Source organism: Lepus europaeus, chromosome 8, assembly GCF_033115175.1.
Source record: "Lepus europaeus isolate LE1 chromosome 8, mLepTim1.pri, whole genome shotgun sequence".
Lineage (NCBI taxonomy): Eukaryota > Metazoa > Chordata > Mammalia > Lagomorpha > Leporidae > Lepus > Lepus europaeus.
The window spans coordinates 120,058,512-120,083,033 of NC_084834.1; the positions used below are offsets into that span (position 1 = coordinate 120,058,512).

A 24,522-nucleotide genomic window follows, 5' to 3' on the forward strand; every position below is an offset into this window, starting at 1 on the left:
AGACTCGTTCAACGAATGCCTTACGTCCCAGGCAACCCTGTGCCAATCGCTGACAAAAAATAACCTCTTTTCAAGGATCCTGCCCTTTAGCTGGGGCAAATCCAGTGTGCAACTGTAGGGGTGAGGTTCAAGGGGCAACCCCGAGGGCAGCGGCTACTGCACAGAGCTAAAGGGCTTCACAGGAACAGCAACAAGTCACCAAGAACAGCCGGGGTGGTGTAGCCAAAGCAGCCACCTGTAGTGCTGGCATCCCATGGGGGCGCTGGTTCGAGTCCCGGCTGCTCCACTTCCAATCCAGCTTCTTGCTAACGGCCTGGGAAAGCAGAGGTCGTGCTTGGGCGCCTGAACCTGCGTGGGAGACCTGGCTGAAGCTCCTGGCCCAGCACTAGTGGCTGTGGCTATCTGGGGAGTGAACCAGTGGATGGGAGATCTCTCTCTTTCTGTAATTGTTTCAAAATAAACAAATCTTTAAAAAAAAAAAAAAAAAGCAAACCCCGCAGCGAGCTCCCCAAGACCAGATGCGGGGTGTGGACCGACCAGGTAGTGGGGTGACACCTACCGCTCATGGGGGGCAGCCGGGGCGGGGCTCTGCAGATCAGCGACGGCGACACCAGCACCGCGCGCGGCCACACGCCTCGTCTGGGCTCGCGGGGCTCCTGGAACGCGGGGGCCGTGTGGACAGCGCGGGGCGCGCGGGGCTCGTGGGATCGGCGGGGTTCGGGGGTCTCGTCTGGCGCCTCTTCCTCCTCTCCCTCCTCGTCCTCCTCCTGGGTCTCCCTGCGCTCGCTGCTGTGCTCCTGGAGAAGCCTGAGCATCAGGGGCTCCTGGGAGACTTCGAAACTGCTGGACGCTTCTGCCACGTCCTCCCCTTCGGTCGCCTCGGACTGCACGGATGAACGTGGAAACGCCATGGGTGCGCGCGACTCTCGGCCGCTTTCTGAGAGCCCAGTAGCCCACAGGGGCTGCCCGCGCCCGCGCCTGCCGGCGGGGCACCTCCACACCCGGCCCCGCCCCCGCCCCGCAGAGCCCCGCCCAGGCCCCGCCCCTAGCCCCGCCCCCCACACAGCCGGGCCCTATCCTCGCCCTTTCTCGAACAGGCCCCGCCCCACACCCACAGTCCCGCCCCTAGCCACGCCCCCAACGCAGCCTGCGCTGCTCGGTTGCGCTGGGGCTTCAGTGCAAGCGGTGTGGAGCCAAGGAAGCAGGGCGCGCCAGTGGATCCGGGGTCGGGATGCCGGCCGCGTTCCGGTGTCGAAGGCCCTGGGGGCAGAACCGGCCAGCGGCTAGTCTGGCTGAGGCGCCGCTCAGATGCACATGGGTCTCTCCGTCGGGGACCCGCAATCACTGCCGGCAAACGCACAGCACTTGGAGGCGTCTCCAAGGTTGGGATGTTCACCTAAGCTTCACACGCAAACACTGTGTTAACTACTGAGGGGAGCCGTGCTATTTCTATAAATCTTGTAATTATCATGTGTTCTCCACGTACGTGTATTATCTTTTAAATGCAATGTACCACAAGGTTTGTAATCCTGTTTTTGGCACTTTCCTTTTATCATTATTATTTTGTACCTAGATATTTTTTTAAGTAAGGTTTTTCGTTCGTTTGGTTTTTTAAGATTTATCTGAGAGACAGAGAAAGAAAGAGATCGTCCTTGGCGCCGTGGCTCAACAGGCTAATCCTCCACCTTGCGGCACCGGCACACTGGGTTCTAGTCCCGGTCGGGGCACCGATCCTGTCCCGGTTGCCCCTCTTCCAGGCCAGCTCTCTGCTGTGGCCCAGGAGTGCAGTGGAGGATGGCCCAAGTGCTTGGGCCCTGCACCCCATGGGAGACCAGGAGAAGCCCCTGGCTCCTGCCATCGGATCAGCGCGGTGCGCAGGCCGCAGTGCACCAGCCATGGTGGCCATTGGAGGGTGAACCAACGGCAAAGGAAGACCTTTCTCTCTGTCTCTCTCTCTCTCTCACTGTCCACTCTGCTTGTCAAAAATAAAAAAAAAGAAAAAAGAAAGAGATCGTCCATCCATTGGTTCACTCCCTAGATGGTTGCAGTGACCAGTGCTGGCCAGCTCCGAAGCCAGGAGCCAGGAGCTCCATCCGAGTCTCTCATAGGGGTGGAGGGTCCCAAGCACTTGGGCCTGCTGCTTTCCCAGACACATTAGCAGGGAGCTGGACTGGAAGTGGGGCAGCTGGGACTAGAACCGGTGCTCATATGGAATGTTAGCATCACAGGAGGTGGCTTGACCCACTGCACCAACATGCTGGCCCCTAAATGTAAGAGTTTTAAAATGAATACCAAGGAGTGCTTCTACTCGTTTTCATCCCCAGCATCAAGCAGCAGGGCCATGTTGTTGCTCAGTGCTGCTCCCTGGAGGAAAAACTCCAGCCACAACGCTTGTGGCCAAAACGCAGAATCGAAAATCAGATTAATTTGAAAAAAAAATTATGTAGGATCTCTGTCTTTAATGTGCTGTACATTGCTATTTAATGCTATAATTAGTAATCCAATTGTAGTTTTTTCACGTGATGTTGCTATATGGGCAAAATGTTGAAATCTTTACCTAATATATACTAAACTGATCTTCTGTATACAAAGAGAATTGAAAATGAATCTTTACATGAATGGAAGGGGAAAGGGAGCGGGAAAGGGGAGGGTTGCGGGCGGGAGGGAAGTTATGGGAGGGGGGAAGCCATTGTAACCCATAAGCTATACTTTGGAAATTTATATTCATTAAATAAAAGTTTAATTAAAAAAAAGTAAATAAATAAATGATTCTAAGCATCAAAAAAAAAAAAAAGAAAAAAAGAAAATCAGAATGTGAGAAAAACAGCAATGAAGAACGAGAGGTGTGGTCCTCCATCCTGAATGCTTTGGTGTCACCTTTGAAATAGGGCTCTCGGAAGGTGGGTATGCTCCTGACTGCCATAAATAGATAAAATACTAAAAGAAAAAAAAGCAGATGCTGAAACCTGGGGTTCCAGCATTCCCAAATGATGGTGAGATCCAACCTCCCGCAGGCCAGCAAAAGGAGGCTTGGCATTAGACTCCCAAGGGGGAGGGGCTGCTGTGACAGATGTTAACCATGACTCTGCACTTAAAGGCACACACTCCTACGTTCCCATTACTCGGCTCTCGTGTGACTTCAATTACGTCCCATTCTAACCCGTGTGCTGGGGCCAGCTGTCGTTGCCTTCTTTGCTTTTTGCTTTGCCACACGTTCCAAACTTTAAAAGAAAGGATTCATAGAAAAAAGAAAAAAGAAAAAAAAACCCTCCCTCCAAATCTTTTTATATTTCAAACCAAGGCAAGGCACGGTAGCCAACAGCTGGATTTACACTGTGTCTGTAGGTATAGTTATCTCTCTCACAAAACATGCCTAGTGAAGAAAGGCGAAATGTCAAGAATTTCAGAACAAATCCTCAGAGAGTTCATCTAGTATGAGGAGCCTTCAAAAAAGCTCACAGAGGGGCTGGCCTTGTGGCGTAGTAGATAAAGCCACAGACTGCAACACCAGCATCCCATATGGGGGCCGGTTCGAGTCCCCGCTGCTCCACTTCTGACCCGTTTCCTTGCTGATGTGCCTAGGAAAGCCGTGGAAGATGCCCCAAGTGCTCAGGCCCTTGCACCTGTGTAGGAGATCCAGAAGAAGCTCCTGGCTGTTGACCTGACCCAGGCCTGGCTGTTGTGGCCATTTGGGGAGCGAACCAGTGGATGGAAGACCTCTGTCTGTCGCTCCCTCTCTCTCGCTGTAACGCCTTCAAATAAATCTTTTAAATGCAGAAAGTTCACAGAAAATGCATATTATGAAAAAGTGTATGGATTTCAAAAATCTTTTGCATCAAAATAAACTTAATTCCATTTTCCACAAAGTGCCAAGTAGTCTTGTATAACAGGCTCCTAGATAGACAAGAAACCTTTCCTACTCCTTCCGGATGCTGTCAATTTCTGTTTCTCTGTGGGTCTGAGCTGCTCACCGCCCTCCCTGTCCTATGGTACAGTTCTTTCTTTGAGGGCTGAAAGGATCCATTAGATTTTTACTTGAAAGAGAACGTTTATTAAAATATTTTCATATGAATTTCACGTCATTGATTAAAAACCACCAATGGGATGAAGGCTTGATAATGTTCATTTCACTCTTGTTGATTAAAAATCCCGGCGCCGCGGCTCAACAGGCTAATCCTCCGCCTTGCGGCACCGGCACACTGGGTTCTAGTCCCAGTCGGGGCACCGATCCTGTCCCGGTTGCCCCTCTTCCAGGCCAGCTCTCTGCTGTGGCCAGGGAGTGCAGTGGAGGATGGCCCAGGTACTTGGGCCCTGCACCCCATGGGAGACCAGGAGAAGCACCTGGCTCCTGCCATCGGAACAGCGCGGTGCGCCGGCCGCAGCACGCTACCGCGGCGGCCATTGGAGGGTGAACCAACGGCAAAAGGAAGACCTTTCTCTCTGTCTCTCTCTCACTGTCCACTCTGCCTGTCAAAAAAAAGAAAAAAAAAAATCCTATTCCCCCTCCCCTGCAAAATACATCGTTTTATAAATACTAATGTTCAAAATTTAAATAAAGGGAAGCTTTCAATAAGTTAACGTTAATCTCGGTGCATATGCCATGCACTGAGAAACCAGGAAAAGGCTCATGTTTTATTTCACAGTGGAAACCTCTGGCTCTGAGCCTGCCACTCTCAACACTCTGGGGTGACACAAGGCTCGGGGCCGGTCACTGAGCGTCTGCAGCCAGCTGGGCAATCAGGTCTTTGGCGTCCTGCATGCTGGAGGGTATCTCTGAGCCGTCCTCTGTCACCTGGGTCCCAAACAAGAACAGCTTTCTGTCGTTCCCCACCTCGGAGAGTGCCAAGGCCTCGTGGATGTCTGTGATGTGATAGGCCTCCTCGAGATCCTGCCCCCGGGGAGGAGAAAGAAGGGGAAGAAGTTGGTTATACTGCTGGCGAGGTGGCATAGTAGGGTAAAGCCCCAGCCTGCAGTGCCAGCATCCCATATGGGCACCGGTTCAAGTCCCGGCTGCCTCCACCTCCAATCGAGCTCCCTGCTAATGCACCTGGGAAAGCAGCAGAGGATGGCCCAAGTCCTTGGGCCCCTGCACCCACATGGGAGACCTGGAAGAAGCTCCTGGCTCCTGGCTTTAAATGGGCTCAGCTCCGGCCTTTGTGGCCATCTAGGGAGTGAACCAGTGGATGGAAGACTTTTCTCTCTCTGTAATTCTCAAAAAAAAAAAAAAAAAAAAGATTATTTCCTAGTGCCTTTGGATGAATGAACTTATTCCTTGTATTTGTTGCTTTCCATGGTTTTACCAGTTTAACACAGAGACACTGTGACCTCATTAAGATGACAGCAGTGGTAGTTTGAATAGAAATAGCTGTGTCCAATTTATGCCAGAGTTTGTATGATATCAAAAAACACCTTCTGGAATGAAAAGAAGTCAATATAATACTGTAGTTTTCCAAACCATGCAGTCAATCTGTTTCTAATTTTGGTTTCCATCTTCTAAGATGTCTTTCCATAGTATCAATTATTTTAAATTGATATTTAACAACAAAAATTTGATTTATTGGTTGTTGGTTTTTTTGTTTTTGGTCCCCGTAATACTTTCTATTTTCTTGACTTTTACACTGGCCACTGTGAATTTTTCTTTGTGAACATTATTTCCACTGAACAAAAATATGGTGGTGGGTTGAGGGAGGCGGAGAGAGGACCAGGATGTGGGGAGAGAGGCCAGGAGGGGAGAGGCAGGCAGAGGTGGAAGGGGAGCCTTTGAGGCTGGAACCCCTCCCCAGAGGCAGAGCAGCCCGGCTTATGCTGCATGCCAAGGTTAAAGTCCCCTTGGAGTAAAAATAATAAGCTCAAAACATCCTTTGTCGCCGCTCATAGGCCAACAGTTATTTATGCAAATGACCTCTGATATTCCCTTCCACAAACACGCAGGTTCCCCTGTGGTTTTCAGTCCTCTGCAAGCATTTGGGTTTTTTCTCTTCTACACCGCATCTGTAACTGGCTCTTGTTGTCCCACAGCATTCCCCCTAAGCTATAGGGGATCATTTTAGACTCTGGGAATAAACCAAGGGGGCGTCATTCCTTTTTCCTGAACCAACACGAACCTATCAAGCTGCAGCTCGAGGAGCCTGTGAGGTTTTCCTGATGCACACCCATGGTCACCCCTGGCGCTCATCACTTCTCTGGATGTTGGCAGTCACGGTATAGCGCTTGCTTGAAACCTGAATTCACTTCGTCTTAGCGTCTACAGGCTCTTTTATAATTGTGTTAATGGGCCCAGACGTATGGGGATGACGCCTCAGCTTCATAAATTCACTTCTGGAATTGGAGAGGAAGAAATGGGGGTGGGGGTGGGGGTGCTGGATGGGAGGTGGGGCTCCTGTAATGACAAAGCCCATCAAGTACAAATCCTGGGCGTATTCCTTACTCTCACCCAGGGCTGCCAACCAGATCATCACGCAGAGTAAAGAAGAGATGCCTTTGAGCAAACTCTCAGATAATAGCTTGGGCCAATGAGTCATCGAAAAGCAAAGACTAAATAATTCAACCAAAGAATATCTGCAAATATGCATTAACCTTAAACCAGAATACTCGGCCGGTGCCGCGGCTCACTAGACTAATCCTCCGCCTTGCGGCGCCAGCACCCTGGCTTCTAGTCCCGGTCGGGGCACCGGATTCTGTCCCGGTTGTTCCTCTTCCAGGCCAGCTCTCTGCTGTGGCCCGGGAAGGCAGTGGAGGATGGCCCAAGTGCTTGGGCCCTGCACCCCATGGACCAGGAGAAGCACCTGGCTCCTGGCTTCGGATCAGTGCGGTGCACCGGCCGCGGCGGCCACTGGGGGGTGAACCAAAGGAAAAGGAAGACCTTTCTCTCTGTCTCTCTCTCTCTCACTGTCCACTCTGCCTGTCAAAAAAAACCAAAAAAACAAAACAAAACAAAAAAAAACAGAATACTCACATCTTTTTGTCATTATGCTCCAGTAAAAGTTATACATTTGGCTACGAATGGCTCTGATGAAGGTAAATACAAGCCACAGGTACTGATAAGCTTGACTATTGAAAATGGAAATATTTTGTGAAACGTGGAAACCACAAGCAAAGTAAAAATGATAAGCCACTAGGACAAGATCTGTGTGGGCACATAGCTAACAGAGGATTATTTTTCCAAAAGGTATGAAAAACTCCTGAGATTTAAACAGGAAAAGAACCCTGGAAGGAATTTGTGAAAAGATATTAACAGACAATTCTCAGAGATGCAAACCGATAACCAATACACATCTGAAAAAGATGCTGAGACTCACTGGTAATTAAGGAAACGTAAATTAGAATAATAAAAATAATTTCACCCTCAACAGATTGGCAAAAATGGAACAAATCTGACAACACCAAGTATGGACACGGAAGTGGAGCTGCAAAAACTGTCATCCCCACAGACATTCAGTATTTTTAATGCATGTATGAACTAAGGTCTGATTGGTCTAAAACAAAACTGTTCCTTTAAAACATTTTTTCAGGGGCCAGTGCTATGGTGCAGTGGGTTAAAGCCCCAGCCTGCAGCACTGGCATCCCATAAGGGTGCCAGTTCAGGTCCCACGCTGCTCCACTTCTGATCCAGCTCCCTGCTAATGCACCTGGGAAAGCAGTGGAAGATGCTCCAAATATTCAGACCCTTGCACCTGTGAAAAGGAAGAAGCTCCTGGCTCCTGGCTTTGGCCTGGCCCAGCTCTGGCCGTTGTGGCCATTTGGGAAGTGAACCAGCAGATGGAAGACCTCTCTCTCTTTGTCTCTTAACTCTCTGTCTTTCAAATAAATAAAAATAAATAATTTTTTTTTCATTTGTTTAATTTAGTTGAAAGGCAGAGAAACAGCTCCCAACTCAAAAGTTTATAACCCAGAAGATCTAACAAATATAAGTTGAGTGTTGGGCCTAGCAATAAAGATGCCAGTATCCCAGATTGGAGTCCTTGGGTTCAAGTCTTGGCTCCATTCCTGACTCCAGTTTACTGCCAGCTTCCTGCCAACGCACATCCTGGGAGGCAGCAGGTGATGGCTCAAGTAATCAAGTTCCTGCCACCCATGCAAGTGACCCAAACTGAGTTAGGTGCCAGCTCCCAGTCTCAGCCTGATCCAGCCCCAGCTGTTGGGGTATCTGGGGAGTGAGTCAGAGCGGGGAGCTCTCTGTCTCTGTCTTTGCTTTTCTCCCTCTGACTGATATAAATGTGTGTGTGTGTGTGTGTGTAAACACAACTCCTGGGTACAACTTCTATGTGCACAGCTCTTACCTGCTTGTTTGCAAACACTACCAGAGGGAGAATCGGGTTTGCTTCGATGAGCTGGTGAAGGTATTTCTTGGCTTCCGGTAGCCGTTCGTGATCTGCTGAGTCCACCACGAAGATCAGCAGCAATCCCCTGGGCAGGTACGCTTCCCAGTGGGAACGGAAAGGCTCGCTGCCGCCAACTACCAGGAACAGTAGGGGAAGAAGACAGAACAGCGATCTCAGAGGGTTCTACCCAGGGGGCAGTCAGGCTTAGCAGGACAACTTCAGGAGATGCCACCAGAGGGGTGTCCCGGGGTGGGGTGGGGGGGCAATTACCCTTCACAGGTGGTGCATTCATTTGGAACCACAAAGGGTCAACACAGAGACTCGGAGCACTACAGCACATGTCTCCTGTTCCTGTTACACCTGGCAGCCCCGGCAGCCGGGCATGCTCACCAGTCACAGCTCAGAAAATGGAAGTAAATTGCCAAAGTAAGTAGGGTGGTAGGTTGTAATGCACATTACTCTAAAATCATCCTTAAAATAAATAAATAAATAAATAAATAAAATCATCTTTAAGTGCAGTGAATTCACTCGTTAGTTTCACACAATTGTTTTCCTTTATCAGAATCCCAGAACTAGTTTCCCCCCTTCACATTGGATTGAGAGTTCATAAGACCCCGTAGGTATTTATTCAGGAATATTAGTTTCAGAAAGGAAATGCCTTTTGATTAAGTTATTTCATTCTGCTGATTCTTGCCAGAACAAAGTTTTCAGTTAACTATAATATATACACAATGGACTTATTTTTAATTTCTCTAGGTTGGGAGTTGGCAAACTATGGCTAACCACCTATTTTTCATATTGCTCCAGGAGCTAAGAATGGCTTTTATATGAGTGGGGGAAAACGGGAAGAATAATGTTTTATGACACACGACACCATATCAAATTCTGACTTCTGCGTCCACAAATGAAGTTTTGTGCGAAGACAGTCATGTTTCCTTACCTGTCGACCATGGCTGCTTTCATACGTGATGAAAGTTGAGTCATTCCAATAGAGACCGAGTGGCCTGCAAAGCCAAAACGCTTTACTCTCTGTCCCATGAGGGAGAGGCTCATGGGCCTGTGTTTAGGAACCCAGTAAAAACGGTTTACTCTCTGTCCATGAGAGACGCTCATGGGCCTGTGTTTAGGAACCCAGTAAAAACGGTTTACTCTCTGTCCCTGAGAGACGCTCATGGGCCTCTGTTTAGGAACCCAGTAAAGCCATTGCAAATACCAATAGGAAAGGATCTTTGCCTTTCTGTTATTTTCCTTTGTATAGAGCTAGGGTAGTCACTCTTAGAAATATTTTTGTGTTTTAATTTGCTAAAATAATGCTATGTAAGCAACTCACATAGTTGTAACACACTTAAACACCAGTGTGGAGCGGGTTAAGCCACTGCTTGGGATGCCCACATCCCATGCTGGATGCCTGGGTCCAGTCCTGGCTGCTCTGCTTCCGATGCAGCTTCCCGCTAGTGTGCACCCTGGGGGCAGCCGATGGTGCTCAGGTGGTTGTCCCTCCACCCACGCGGGAGATGCGGATGGAGTTCTCAACTCCCAGTTTCAGCCTGGCCTAGCCCTGGCTGTTGTAGGTATTTGTGGAGGGAGGCAGTGGATGGAAGATCTCGCTCCACCTATTTGTCTTTCAAAAATGTGGTTTCTTTAAATTTATTAATTTTATTTAATTATTTAATTATTAATTTTGTTATTAAAATAAGTGTTAAAACATTACTCTTTGTAATTAGACAGAAACAAAAGTCAAAAGATGACTGTGGTAATCTGAGCAAGACGTGGCAGAGGTTCTGACCCACGTGGGGGCAGTGGACAAGGATGTCACCAACCAACCTGAGATGTCTTGGGAGATAGAAGAATTCTGGGATTTCACTGCAAGGTGGGGACAGAGGAGGAGAAAGCAAGAACTCTGGGTTTCTGGCTTGGGCAATTTGATGGACAAGGAGCCTTTTACTTCCCAAGGATTATAGAGAAAGGAACAGATATGGGAGAAATGATGAATTTTTTTAAAACCACAAAGGTTGGCAAGGCTCAGCATCCTGGAGATGCCAGGAGACAAGGATATATTTGGGCTGGGTGGATACATTTGGGATTCATTAGCATAAAGATGGTATCTAATACCGTGAGGATGGCTAGAATCATCTGGGGGGCAGGAGGAGAGAGGGGAGAAAGAGAGAGACAAAGAGAGAATCTTCCATGTACAGGTTCACTCTCCCCAAGTGGCCAGGGCTGGGCCAGGCCAAATCTGGGATCCAGGAGCTTCATCCGGGTCTCCCACATGGGTGCAGGGGTCCAAGCACTTGGGCATCTTCCGTTGCTTTTCCCAGGCCATTAGCAGGAATGCTGGCTCGGAAGCAGAGCAGATTTACCCACTACGCCGCAACGCCAACCCCAACTTCCATCTGGGGCTTGTCTGCCATTGCCATTTCATTTTTTAATTTATTTTTTATTTTTTGACAGGCAGAGTTAGACAGTGAGAGAGAGAGAGAGAGACAGAGAGAAAGGTCTTCCTTTTCCGTTGGTTCACACTGTAATGGCCGCTGTGGCCGGTGCACCGCACTGATCCGAGATCCGAAGCCAGGAGCCAGGTGCTTCTCCAGGTCTCCATGCGGGTACAGGGCCCAAGGTCTTGGGCCATCCTCCACTGCACTCCCGGGCCACAGCAGAGGGCTGGCCTGGAAGAGGGGCAACTGGCACAGAATCCGGCGCCCCGACGGGGACTAGAACCCAGGGTGCCGGCGCAGCAGGCGGAGGATTAGCCTAGTGAGCCGCGGCACCGGCCTGCCATTTCATTTGCAGAGAAGGAAGCGTGCTGTACTTACTTAGATGGCTTGTTCATGTGTGGTAGTGTGGGAGCAGGGAGGCTCATTACAGATGACTGGGGGAGGGGGTGCTGGAGGGGGTCCCACACTCCCCTTAACAGCACCACTGCAAAAAGCAGAAAGTTTAAAAACCAGCAAGTGCAGCCCCCACTACTGCACCTTAAACAGCATACACACATGGTAGAAGTGTGTATTTGCCATTGAAATGATAAGCAGCAAACTCCCCAATTCCCTTATTTGATTATATCTAGGATAACATAAATAAAAAACTTTACCACTGATGGAAAGATAAAAAAAAAAAAAAAAAAAAGCTGATCCGGTGCTGCTTTTCACAGGACCCAAGTTTGCTAACATCACGGTTGGCTTAGGATCTGAGGGCGGGGCATTGTGGTCTGGCAGATTAGGCCACTGCTTGGGATGTCCACGTCCCACACTGCAGTGCCTGGTTCAAGTCCCAGCTCCTCTGCTTCCAATCCAGCTCTCCTGCTGGTGTGCCTGGGAGGCAGCAGATGATGGCCCAAGGACTTGGGTCTCTGCCACCTACATGGGAGGCTCAGATGGAGTTTTCTGGCTCCTGGCTTCCGCCTGGCCTAGTCTTGGCCATTGTGGGTGTTCAGGGAGTGAACCAGTGGATGGAAGCTCTCTCTCTCTCTCTCTCTCTCTCTCTCTTTTTTTCCTCTGTTGCTCTGCCTTTCAAATAAATAAATCTTAAAAAAAAAAAAAAGTCCTGAAATGCAACTACCCACAAGCAGAGAGCGAGCGCTTACTCTCCAGGAACTGCATTTGGCTGTCCTCCGTGTTGATGCAGACTTCATTGAAGCCCTCAGTGGGTGCCCTGCTGTGCTGGATCCTGTTTGAAGCCAGAGAGTGGAGGACACTGGTTTTCCCCGCTCCATCCAGGCCCAGTACCAGGATCTGCTTGTTTTTCTCCTATGACACAAAAAACAAATCAATAAATCTGGGCTACCAGGGCTTGTTCTTCTGGCTCTGGCAGCTTCCCTGCCTGTGGTAAGACCCAGTAATAACCGTGGAAGTGTAAACCGGCACTAAATGTTGCAGAACACGTTTTATAGGTCTAGAACTGTCCCAGTCAGTGAATCTCTTCTAAGTAGCCATTAGTTATGTGATGCTAATCTCATATCCTCCATCTGACTCTTGTTCAGTGTATCAAGTAAATGGCTTTCTCTCCAGGGCCAGTTTTCACATTTTGCTTCTTGAGTTCACGTCCGTGGAGGCAGCACCAGGACTGAGTTTGCTTTTTGGGGTCCGTGGTGCACCTGTTGACGGAGCCGCTCTGCCTGTAGGCATTGTAGGCCTCACATTATTATCAATCCTACTGTCTTCACCATTGGAGGGCTAGGTTATGAGGTCTTGGGCAAGGCTCCCCTTTGCAATACAAGCATCATGATTAAATGCAAAGGTTAGGGTGATAGAAATTGTTGTCAGTCGCAATCACAAATGAGAATTTGTTTCATAATGTGATATTAGAAGCTGATGAACTAGACCTAAACTCAGAAGCTTTCTACCAGGCTTACTTAGAAGTTTTCTACCAACAAACCAGCCTTAGAAATCTTTATGGCAAAAGACCTCGGGACAAGAAGGGCAGGTTGGCATAAAAACAGAAACATAAGGTCCAGAGCACTCAGAAGTGTAGTTCCTATGGTGCAAACCTTAAACATTTATTTACTTACTTATTTAAAATACAAAGGGAGAGAGACAAAGACAAAGACACACAGCCCATCTTATGATTCCCTCCCCAAATGCCAACAACAGCCAGGACTAGACCAGGCCAAAGTCAGGAGTCAGGAACTCCATGCTTGTCTCCCACCTGGGTGGAAGAGACTCAGCTACTTAAGCCATCACCTGCTGCTTCCCAGGAAGCCAGATTCAAAAGCCAAGCCAGGACTTGATCCCAAGCACTATGATGTGGGAGGCGGGTGTCCCAAGTGGTGCCTTCAGGCCACCGCTCCATGGCGCGAACTTTACTGTAAATCAAATAAAGGACCAATAATAGAGCCGTACTGCTCACAGGAATTCAATTCTGCTCCCAAAGAAGCTTGTCATGCACATAACACACTAGTAACTGTCTTCAATGCCACTGGTTTAGGACAGCAGTCTTGCACCTGCCTGCTTGTCTGCATGAACACTAAATGTTGACACTGGACTTAGGCTGGGTTTCTGGAAAAAAGCGACCCTACACCCGTTTAGACTATCTATCGTGCCTCCTTTTTAAAAAAGATCTATGTAGAGGCAAGAGGTTTGCAGGTCTGGCCCACTGGAGACTTGTATGGAGTCATATGTAGGCCACGTAGTGAGTAACAGAATTGGGGGGGGGGACACATATTTGTTCTTAGAGTGAATTCTTGTTGGCTCTTAAAGCAAATGGTTTTATCAGAATGTAACTGCACTGAATACATCTTTCTCTTCCTTTTCATATTCTGATGAACAAAAGCTAACTACTGGTCTTGTGACTAAGGAGAGTGGCTGTTCTAACAATGCTTGCTTGTGAATCCCAGAAGCCAGCCTTGAGAAAGGCAGCTCAAATTGCAAGGTTAATTTAGCCCTCTGCAGCCTGCACGGCTGCAGTTTGGGATTTATTGGAGCGGACTGGACAGGGGGAAGAAAAACTAAGGGCCCAATAAGCATGGGCTCTAGGCTATGTGAGCTCCATCCTGACGGATGACACACTGGAATCTCCTAACACAACACTTGCCTCTTGCAGAACTCAGCCAAAGAGTGTTTCTTTTTGTAGCTGCACAGTTGTGTAGACGGTGCTGCTATTCCCTGCTCATGATAAAAGTTCCTCAAGGAATTGCACTGATTCTGAAATGGATAAAATGCCCTACTGAAGACCTGCAACCGGCCTTGGCATCTATCGACTCCTCCCTCGCTGTGAGTCACGTGTTCAGCAGCCCAATGTTCACTGCTTGAAAGCCCCAGTTCCAGACCCCCGTCTGCTACAGTCCTCATCTACCAGTAGATTAAACTCTCTCTCCTCCATCCTCAAACCTTGCCTTCATTCTTCTGACTCAACGCAGTGGACAAGGACTGGATTTGGGGGGTGAACCAACGGAAGGAAGACCTTACTCTCTGTCTCTCTCACTAACTCTGCCTGTCAAAAAAAAAAAAAGTGTTTGTGCCCTATCCTCCCGTATCTAAATGCTACAAGCCATTCCACAACTGTGCCATGGTGAAGAAGAGGGACTAGACCCACAATGCTTGCTTGGAACCGGCACTTGTACCAAGTGCCCGGGGTGCAGTGCCAGCTTTGCTCCTGACTCCAGCTCCCTGCACACCCTGGGAGGCAGCTGCTGATGGCTTGAGTACTTGGATCCCCACCACCCACATGGGAGACCTAGAATGGGTTCCTGGCTCCTGACTCTGGCCTGACCCAGTAGTAGCTCATGTGGGCATTGGGAGAATGAACCAATAAATGGAAATCTCTTTCTCTCTTCTCTCTCTCTCTCTGCCTCTCCCCCTCCCTCCCTGTCACATCAAATAAACTTTGAAAAATAAAAGTGCATGTGTTCAAGGAAGAGTGGCACCAAGAAACGCTGCCAGTCATGGACCTGAACAGCCAAAGTGACTCCATTTTAAAACAATAAAAAAAGCAGCCTCCGTTTCCCATAGCAGACCCGAGTCCTTGTACAAGCAGGCATTCAGGCATTCCGGAGATGTCAAAGGTCACCAGGGACAGCTAGCTCGGGAGACCAAGGACAGCACAGTAGAGATTGCTGAACAAAGTAACTCCCTGTGCCCAGAGCTTCCGTGCTGTGAGCCCCCGCTGCAACTCCCTGTACCCAGAGCTTCCATGCTGTATGTAACTTTTTTTTTTTTTTTTTTTTTTTTTTTTTTTTTCCTGATGTAGCCCTTTTTTTCCTGTAAAAACTCTCCCAAACAAAGACCGGGGCCTCACTCCTTCCTCCGCTGTGCCGGTTGGTTGGATGGGGTCCCTGTCGCGGCTTGCACTCCCGAATAAACCTTGCTTTTGCAGCTCGGTGTGATCGACTCTCTGGGGGTCTCTGCGGGGATCTAACGACCTGGGCACAACAAACCCATTCCCCACCATCCCCATCAGGGGCCTCCTCTGGTTACCCCCAGGTACTTCAGCAATTCTAAGCTGCACATCCCCTGCTCCCATCCTCCCCTCCCCCCCCATACACACATTTTAACATCTCTGAAATTGGAACACGTTTCACAGTAGGTAGGATGCTGTATTTTGGTTGGCAGCATTTTTTTTTTTTTTTCTTTCTTAGTGGGACCTAAACTATTAGCATCTTAGACCCTACGCAGTATTGTGGGTTAAGTCGGCTCCGCACTCTCTTCCGGGACACACTGCTGCCCCTAAGCCCATCCTACCTAGAAATCCTTGCTTCCCAAGGGTTCAGATGTGACATTTGTGGCTGGGAATCCCACTGTTCTTTGTCAGAATCCACTCCTTTGGCAAACACGGATCTCAGCGGCTCGCGTTTTATTAGAGAGCAGGTGTCCGTTCATAGCTGAAATTGTTACAGGCAGGAACTGCAGGGCGCCGGGCCCAGCGCGCTGACCCAGGTGAGGCCTGTTTCCCTCTCTCGGTGAACGCACCGTCCCCGCAGGACGCTGCAGGTCCGACAACCAGGCAGGCACACATCCCGCGCGGGGCCCAGAGGCGGCCGCCTGCAAGCGTGGATGTCTCCGACCGAAGAGCTCGCGCGCCGGACTCGCGGTCGGGTGGGCGCTGGACAGAGCCCGGCCGCTGCGGGGCCCACGCCGCGTCCCCCAGGCCGATGGGGGCCTCTTCGGCCTCCACGCGGGCTTGGGGGGTCCGGGCGGAGCTGGGGACACCGTCACTCGAGGCTCGCACCGCCCCTTCCACCCGCGGGACACCCGATCCTCGGCGCGCGGCTCGGGCTGGGACGTAACAGAGCCGGCGCCCGGCGGCCTCGGCGTTCGTGGCCTGGGAGGCCAGGGTCCCGCCCGGCCGTCTCTTACCCGCAGCGGCGGCGGGCTCCCCGCCACGGTGGGGCCGCTCTGGCCTTGCTTTCCTCTTGCTTCCTTCTCGGTCTCGGCCTCCGTCTCCGTCTCGGCCTCCGTCTCCGTCTCGGTCTCGGCCTCCGTCTCCGTCTCGGCCTCCCTCTCCGTCTCGGCCTCCGTCTCCGACCGGTGTCCCTTCCTCTCTTCCTCCCCCTTCCTCTTACTCCGCTCCTTCGCTTTTTCTTTCCCCGGATCCTTGTCTTTCCTCCAAGTCCTCTCCTCCCTTTTCACTCCGCCCCTCTCCATCCCCACAGCCTCGGATCCCTCCCCGGCCCCGCGCGCCCGCGCGCCCCAGCCTCGGCGCTGGGCCCCGGCGGGTGTGGCCCTCGCGGGGGACGCAGGACCGCGACGTAGCGGCCGGTGGCGTAGCCTACCCCCGCGCTCCCCACGGCCGGTGGCGTAGCCTACCCCCGCGCTCCCCACGGCCGCCGCCTGCCCCAGGGCGCACAGCAGCCGGACTCGCAGCCGGCTCGCCGAAACCCCGAGGCGGAGGAGGGAAGGGCGGGAGCGCCGGAGAGGGCATGGAGCCCAGGCAAGGGGGCGCGGGAGGTCCCGAGTGGGCGTGGGGACCGCCCGGAGCGGCGGATCGTCGGGGCAGGAACGCGCGCCTGGCGCCACTCTCTACAGCGGGGCTTCCTTGGCCAGGCAGGGTGGCTCGGGCGCTCCGAGCCGCCTTAGGCGTCTGCCCCGCCGGTGTCCCCGAGGGCTCCAGGCCTTCGCCGCTCGGAATGCCGAACCGGGCAAGGCAACATCGCGACCTCCCCCCGGGAGTGTCTGCAGCCCGTTAAGGACGCGTGGGGAAATGTGAACCCTTGTACTCTCGATTTCCTGTAGTTTTAAAAGCGCGGGGGAAGGAGGGGCGGTGGGCGCAAGCTGCACCCCACACCCCGTATCTCAGGGCCTGGTTTAAGTCAGGGCTACCCGGCTTCACGCATCTGATGGCCCCAGTACTTGGAGCCCTGCCATACACGTTAAGTCCTGGCCTCCACCTGGTCCAGCCCTGCCTGATGCTGGCATTTGGTGAGTGAACCAGCAGACGGAATCTCTCTCCATCTATCTAGCTTTTCAAGTAAAAGGAAAATAAACTGAAAAGCAGAAAAAAGCCCCTATGCTGGGGCTGTGGAGATGAACTCCGTGCCGGGGCCATGGCTGCTGGCAAGCCAAAACCGCAGCCCGGCTGCACGGTTCACACGCAGGAAACTTTGTCACCTCGGTTTCAAACAGCCTCGAGGCAACAGCCGGTGCAGGTTCCAGACGCAACAGTCTGAAGGTTAGCTGTTTCCCTTAAGCTTGAAAGTGCTGTGCTTAATATCCTTAACTTGTGTTTATTTATAGACATAACCAACATGATGAACTCTCAGCAGTTTAAAACGGGTTCTCTCAATCCAACTGTATCAGTTTTGTGGCTCTGGTGGGAGGGGCAGGAGATAATTTTAAAATACTCAATTTAAAAGAAAATGCCTCCCCCCCACCACCACCACCACAGGCAGAGTGGATAGTGAGAGAGACAGAGAGAAAGGTCTTCCTTTGCCGTTGGTTCACCCTCCAATGGCTGCTGTGGCCGGCGCATCGCGCTGATCCGAAGCCAGGAGCCAGGTGCTTCTCCTGGTCTCCCATGGGGTGCAGGGCCCAAGCACTTGGGCCATCCTCCACTGCACTCCCGGGCCATAGTAGAGAGCTGGCCTGGAAGAGGGGCAACCGGGATAGAATCCGTAATCCATCGCCCTGACCGGGACTAGAACCCACAGCGCCGGCCTAAAAGAAAATTCTTATATTAACCAGAAGTCCTCCATAAAACGGTAACCCTCCATAAAACGCTAACACCCAAAGCATGTTAACCCATAATCCATAGTCACTGCTACAATGTTATTTCAACATGTCACAGTGAAGAGACCTATCCACATTGGGTCATACTGCTCATTCTCTCTCTCTCTCTCTCTCTCACACACACACACACACACAGGAAGTGTCTATGTCACTGGCTAAGGGGCCTATCCAAGAGATGAAATAATTACCAGAAAGTTAAGGCAGATGTCTACTTCATTTGACAATTTTAACTTATTTATTTGAACTGAGGTTTTAGTTAGGTAACAATGGCAGTCAATAACAATGACTACACAAAAAATTATAAATTTCACTGTTGTGCCTCGGGTCCAAATTTTCAATGATGTTTAATTTTCACCAAGATCCTGTTGCTTAGTTAACCAAAGAAAGTACCCTTCACCACAGGAAAATAATGGAATGGGTCCTGAATAAGAAAGTTACTAACAGTTGCAGGTGTAATGGGCTGTATATTCAGAAGGAATAATATCTGTCACACCAGCCAGAAGACTGTCCCCTGTGAGCTCAGAGAAGTATTGTGCCATAATAAGTCATTCTGATTTTAAGCAGATCTCATTTAGGCGCACTGTAGACCCTCGTTATGCTAAACTGAAAGGCAGTGCCCCGTCTCTTACCTTGTAAAGGAGGAAAACCTTTGTAAAAGCTATGAAGAAGTTTCAATAAATGTGTTCAGATTCAAACAGCAGCACTTTATTAACAAGGGCAGAGTAATCTGATCACAGGAAATACTTATAAGTTTAGAATAAATGATTTGGGGCAGCATAAAATGAGTACTAACAAGGGCAGGCGTCCCAGTGTGTCTCTCACAGCTGTTCAGTGTGAAGCCGGCTTGTAAGCAGGGAAAGACAAGGCAACACTTACGCAAGTCCCCTGTAAAATACTTCATTAATTTCAAAGGGTCACGAACCGTCATAACCCGTAACTAGAAACAGAAGCCTGTTAACTGGGCCAAATAGTTCTGTTAGATTTTAACGCTGCCTGGTACTGATTCTCTCTCTACGTAATGAGGCCAATGTTCATGTTTTTGATAGGGGTCATTAACCTTTCTGATGGAGACAGTTCAAAGCCATCTCATCTCAGAACACTGGGTCTAAGTCTCAACTTCTTGCCATACTGACACATCTTCCTTGAAGTCTTTAGTGATGTTACGTCAACATATTAACATCATCTGAAAACCCAGTGTGCACAAGAGAGTCATTCGTGTATACAAATCCATTATGGAGAGGATCCCGTATTCTAGAATCACATGCCACAACCTATGGCTAAAATGACTTCTTGTGGCCACTCAAGTCAAGAACACCAGTGTTTTAGTAAGGTCCCTTCTCAACACAGAACATTTCTAAGCAGGTATCTGGAATGCTCAGAAGATTCTACTTTTAGTCTCCTAGGGCCTCCTAAGCTGTAACTGAAAGTGGGAACGAGGGTCTTCTGACTGGAGCTGAAAGAGCAGAAAACAGTTTCTGTCTAAATCCTGGGAAGCCGCACATAACGTGCCTTTTTGTGACACTGAGAGAAGAGCAAATCCACACACAAAGATAAAGGAAGCAACAGACATCAAGGTGGAGCAATGCCCAATCGTTCTCAGCGATCACCTGCGCAAAGCTGGGGGCACAGTGGGCCACTTCTGCCTGGGTGGTCTGGGGAGGATGTGCTGTTTGATGCCCGCGAAAATGATTGTACGAAAATATGGGGATGGAAGAGGGAGCAGCTCTGTGCTTCTTGCTCTGTTGCCTTTATTATGTTCCTAGCGCCACTGAGACAGTTAAAAACAGCCTGCGACAGCAGTGTTCTCGTCACCAGCCACCTTTTCCACCTTTCTTCTTTTTCTGTTGCTGTTTCTTTTTTGTTGCTGGCGCTCCTGCAGGTTTCTGGTGTCTCGGGGGGATGATGTTACTCGTGGAGGCAGACACGGCTGCTGCACTGCCAGGCCTTGGAGACGTGGGCGGGCTGCTCACGGTTTTACTGGCGTCCCTGAAATCACCAGAGCAAGGACGTTCTGGTCACTCGTATATTCAACAAAAGAAAAGGCATAAAAATGCCTGTACATGGACGTGACTTTATACACCCAACAGCCTCCCACATACTCTCTACTTCTTTAAGGTGGATCCCCAAATCTCTATTTTCCTTTTGAATAAAATTTTCACTGTTTTATAACCTGCCAATTTTTATGAGAGTAAGGAAAATATTTTGAATAACCTGTGTTAATATTTTTAATACTTCTAGTAATTACTATTTACCCATTTAGTTGGTTGGATGACATAGTATGTGTAATTTCTTTTTGCAACTAACAGTCATTATAGAAGTTTTAGTGCTTACAATTACAATCAAATAAGAAATATATTTTATGTAAGTATATTGTAAATACTTATCGAAGATATGACTATACCTCTCATAATTGAAATATATGAACCAACTGTCACCTATAGATGTGAGCGAGTATCAGAAAGAAACAACCAAGTTCAAGTGAGCCCAACCGTGGGGGAGGACATACAGTTCAGACGAAGCTGCTGCAGTTGCTCCCTGTGTCCCCTTTCCAATCTGATCCTTCTTTTTCCCCTTCTTTCTTCCTCGATAGTAGGAACGTTCTCGCATTGGCAGCCACCTTTCTGGATCTGGGGTAACTTTGGGGTCATAATTCTTAGGCAGCTTTCCTGTGTAACAGTTCACAAAAAATGGGGAGATGTACATATAATATTTTCAAGATGGTTTGTTAAACAATGTATTCAAGCCTAGGAATAACACCAAAACTGAAATGTATCTGACAAATCTTCACTTTTATCATCTAGTGGGGGAAGGGCATCTGTAAGCATAACTGAAAATTCAGAGGTCACAAAGGAAAAACTTTCACACACACATAACATGAAACAGAGTGGATTAATATCCCTAATTTAGAAAGAGTTTTTGCTAATCAATGGATCAAAGAAAAATATGAAATTAAGATTAGAGTAAGCCAGTAGAAACAAGTCATTAAACATATGCATACGGCCGGCGCCGTGGCTCAATAGGCTAATCCTCCACCTTGCGGCACCAGCACACCAGGTTCTATTCCCAGTTGGGGCACCGGATTCTGTCCCGGTTGCCCCTCTTCCAGGCCAGCTCTCTGCTGTGGCCAGGGAGTGCAGTGGAGGATGGCCCAAGTGCTTGGGCCCTGCACCCCATGGGAGACCAGAAGCACCTGGCTCCTGCCTTCGGATCAGTGCGGTGCGCTGGCTGCAGCGCGCCAGCTGTGGCGGCCATTGGAGAGTGAACCAACGGCAAAGGAAGACCTTTCTCTCTGTCTCTCTCTCACTGTCCACTCTGCCTGTCAAAAAAACAAAACAAAACAAACATTTGCATAGACAGTCTAATTAAACATGACAAGGGCCAGGCAGGCAGTTGGTCTCAGCGATCAAGACACTGTTGAGATACCCACTTCTTGCATCAGAGTGCCTGGGTTTGAGCCCAGGCTGTGCTCTGGATTCCAGCCTCCTGCTAACACACACCCTATGGAGGCAGCAAGAGATCGCTTAAGTGGTTGGGGGAGTAATCAGTGGATAGGAATTTTCTCTGTCTCTCCAATAAATGATGTTTTTGAAAAGTCCATGTTCAAAGATATAAGAAGAGAGGGTAGTATATGTCAGAAGATTTGTAGATAGGGTTAAACTCAAGCTTTTATTTACAGAAAGATATTTAAGATTTTTAAAAGTCTCACCCTTCTTTTTCTTCTTCTTCTTTTTCAAATCTCCCTGTCTATAAAGAGAAGAAAAATCATTATCACCATTGTGATGTTTACAGAGCACTAAGTATGTGCAAATCATAAAGCTGCTTAAGACTTGGTAGCAGCTCACCAGAGCTAACAAGGTGGCTGGAAAATCAATTTCAGTTAAATCCAATCAAGCTTCAGATACTATAATTTTTGGAAAGTAGTTAAGAAAATAGACAATCGTTTTCAGAAAAGAAACCATTTATACTGCAAAAAATTCTAAGTGGCAAACATTATGTTTATGTGAAAAGGTAACCAATTTGCACTAGAATGCAAAGTTCTACTTCGGAGAGTTACCCTATGTTATGCAAGACGTCAGGGACTCCACACTCTGCCAGAACACATACAGGTGAGATATAGGCAGAAACTACGACCTGGAAGGATATGCAGCACAAGTCATGTCGGTCATGGCTCTGGGAAGGAGGAGGGGGGATGAGCTGGGAAATGACTTTTTACTTTGTACTCTTTTCTCTTTATATGTGGACCCTTTTGATTTATTATGTTTTTAAAAAATAAAGCTGGGGCAGGTGTCTGGTGCAGCGGCTAAGCCCCACCTGGGATGCCTGCATCCTCTATCAGACTGCCCAGGTGTGAGCCCTGGCTCCACTCTGCATTCCAGCTTCCGCATAACGCACACCCTGGGAGGCAGCAGGGGGTGGAGTCCCTGCCATCCACGTGGGAGACCTGAGTGTTTCCAGCTCCCAGCTCTGGCCGGCCCAACGCTGGCTACTGAGGGCCTTTGGGGAAGGAGCCAGCACATGGGAGATCTGTGTTTTTCTGCCTTTCAAATAAACAAATTTAATAAATAAGTAAAACCTTTACTAGTTACACTGACACTCACTCCCCCACAAACTCCCAAAACATAAAAGTGCTGAAAATGGTATAAAAAAAAAAATCAAGGGGCTGGCGCTATGGCACAGTGGGTTAATGCCCTGGCCTGAAGCGGCCGGCATCCCATATGAGCGCCGGTTCTAGTCCCAGCTGCTCCTCTTCCGATCCTGCTCTCTGCTGTGGCCTGGGAAAGCAGTAGAAGATGGCCCAAGTCCTTGGGCCCCTGCACCCATGTGGGAGACCTGGAGGAAGTTCCTGGCTCCTGACTGGCGCAGCTCCAGACGTTGCAACCAATTCGGGAGAGAACCATCGGATAGAAGACCTCTCTTTCTCTCTCTCACCTCTCTGTGTAACTCTTTCAAATAAATCTTTAAAAAAAAAAATCAAGAAAACATTTCAATAATTAAGTAATCTGAAAGCTACAGTAAAAAGAGCAAGACATTAACAAAAATCTCTGGCTATACTCATTTGAAATGCCTCTATGAGAACTCTGAAACAGTCCACTCAAAAGACAACAGCAACAACTCCTGCCAAAATTGCATCCTGTAAGTCACAGAACTGTGAGCACTCTCTCAGGACATCCTGCAGAGTAGGAGATACAATGTCTGCTGTCTTATTTCAGTGCCTGATCTCTTACCTAGACCTTGCAAATCCAAATTATCTCCCTATAAACTACATTCAACAGCAGTGCCTCCAGCGACCCGAGGTTCTCTGCCACTTCTTGTCTGCCCCAGCTCTGTCTTGCCCGCCTCATCGTCCTCTTTCTCAGCCAGCACATCCCTCCTCCCTGAAGCCTTTCCTGTCCCTGTTCCCAGGAAGAACTGACTGTCCCCAAGGGTGCGGTCCTCCATTCCCTACAGTTGTTACGTGTGAACCGTAACAGCACTTACTGCTTACATATGTTTTTTCTACTTCACTTTTGGACAATATACAGCATAAACCTATCACATAGTGTATCTTCAAAAGAAACTAATCTCTCTGCCTCTTCTTCTCTCTGTGTAACTCTTTCAAATAGATATTTACATAAAAATTTATTACATTTGTAACAAAGGAAGTAAATCATTGGCTAAGTGCTTTCTCTCTCCCATGCTCTATGCATCCTAAATAAAAAATAGATTCTTAAATGATGCCCTGCAGGTTTCTACTGTGTTTTGAAGAAAGCAATGGCGGAAACAAAGAATCAGAATATGATTTCTTATAAGTAAATGAAACTGGCTTATCACTCCTCCAAAGCAGCATAAACCACCTGAACTTTAGTTGAGGAGTGCAATGATGTCCTAAATGAACAAATCATTCTCAGGTAAAGTAGGAGATATCCAGTCTAGGGAATAATATTCATAGAAAGAATGAAGTCTGTCTTTAAAGGGGGGGGGGGCACTGTGGCGTAGCAGGTAAAGCTGCAGCCTGCAGTCTCAGCTGCTCCACTTCCCATCCAGCTCTCTGCTATGTCCTGAGAAAGCAGTAGAGGATGGCCCAAGTCTTCAGGTCCCTGCACCCTCATGGGAGACTTGGAAGAAGCTCCTGGCTCCTGACTTTTGCATCAGCGCAGCTCCAGCCATTGTGGCCAACTGGGAGTGAACCAGTGGATGGAAGATCTATCTTTGCCTAACTCTGACTTTGAAATAAATAAATAAATCTTTAAAAAAAAAAAAAAAAAAGAATGAAGTTATGCCTATATTAGTACCTAGAGAGCTCCCTATGACTTCGCAAATGAAATCAAATCGGAAAATAGTATGTACAAAATAATCTCCATTCTATAAAAGACAGAACAAAACATAACCAAAAAAACCCCCACCAAACTAAGAAAAATATTTGTAAATTACCTGTTTGTGTAAACACAAAGGCAATATTGGGAAGGATATACTAAATTAATACCAGAGGTTAATTCTGGGCTGGGGCAAGGGGAGAAATGAGAACTAAGGAGTGGGCTCAATGAAAGAGAAAGGGAAAAAAAAAA

The 24,522-nt window shown here is 48.7% G+C and overlaps 3 protein-coding genes across 4 annotated transcripts in view; all 3 read right to left on the reverse strand.

Moving 5' to 3' along the window:
• Positions 1-911, reverse strand: part of SPMAP2L (sperm microtubule associated protein 2 like) — a 47,968-nt gene extending 47,057 nt beyond the window's left edge. Inside the window, exon 1 of the mRNA XM_062198939.1 lies at positions 560-911. Within this exon, the coding sequence (XP_062054923.1) occupies positions 560-911 (352 nt within the window). The remainder of the gene's footprint in view (positions 1-559) is intronic.
• A 2,929-nt stretch (positions 912-3,840) lies between these two features.
• Positions 3,841-16,446, reverse strand: ARL9 (ADP ribosylation factor like GTPase 9). 2 transcript variants are annotated; one of them, XM_062198792.1, is made up of 4 exons: positions 16,109-16,446; positions 11,902-12,064; positions 8,280-8,455; positions 4,013-4,888 (listed from the first exon to the last, which is right to left on the reverse strand). In XM_062198792.1, exons 1-4 carry the CDS (start codon positions 16,394-16,396, stop codon positions 4,709-4,711), a joined length of 807 nt encoding a protein of 268 aa, XP_062054776.1. In that variant the 5' UTR covers positions 16,397-16,446; the 3' UTR covers positions 4,013-4,708. The 2 variants fall into 2 exon arrangements, with proteins under 2 accessions (XP_062054777.1, XP_062054776.1); XM_062198793.1 differs by lacking the exons at positions 8,280-8,455; positions 16,109-16,446 and having other exon boundaries at positions 3,841-4,888; positions 11,902-11,983.
• A 1,738-nt stretch (positions 16,447-18,184) lies between these two features.
• Positions 18,185-24,522, reverse strand: part of SRP72 (signal recognition particle 72) — a 31,456-nt gene continuing 25,118 nt past the window's right edge. Inside the window, exons 17-19 of the mRNA XM_062198795.1 lie at positions 21,684-21,721; positions 20,484-20,643; positions 18,185-19,963 (exon numbers count right to left, since the gene is read on the reverse strand). Coding sequence (XP_062054779.1) covers positions 19,786-19,963; positions 20,484-20,643; positions 21,684-21,721 — 376 coding nt within the window. The 3' untranslated portion in view covers positions 18,185-19,785. The remainder of the gene's footprint in view (positions 19,964-20,483; positions 20,644-21,683; positions 21,722-24,522) is intronic.

What these genes read in the sequence shown, in the direction of transcription:
- ARL9 (XM_062198792.1), bottom strand. Translation starts at nt 16,396, where the DNA reads ATGGAGAGGGGCGGAGTGAAAAGGGAGGAGAGGACTTGGAGGAAAGAC. An exon ending in GGAGCCCGCCGCCGCTGCGG is followed by an intron (nt 12,065 to 16,108) that starts GTAAGAGACGGC and finishes TTTGTGTCATAG; the next exon opens with GAGAAAAACAAGCAGATCCT. An exon ending in CCAAATGCAGTTCCTGGAGA is followed by an intron (nt 8,456 to 11,901) that starts GTAAGCGCTCGC and finishes TGTTCCTGGTAG; the next exon opens with TTGGCGGCAGCGAGCCTTTC.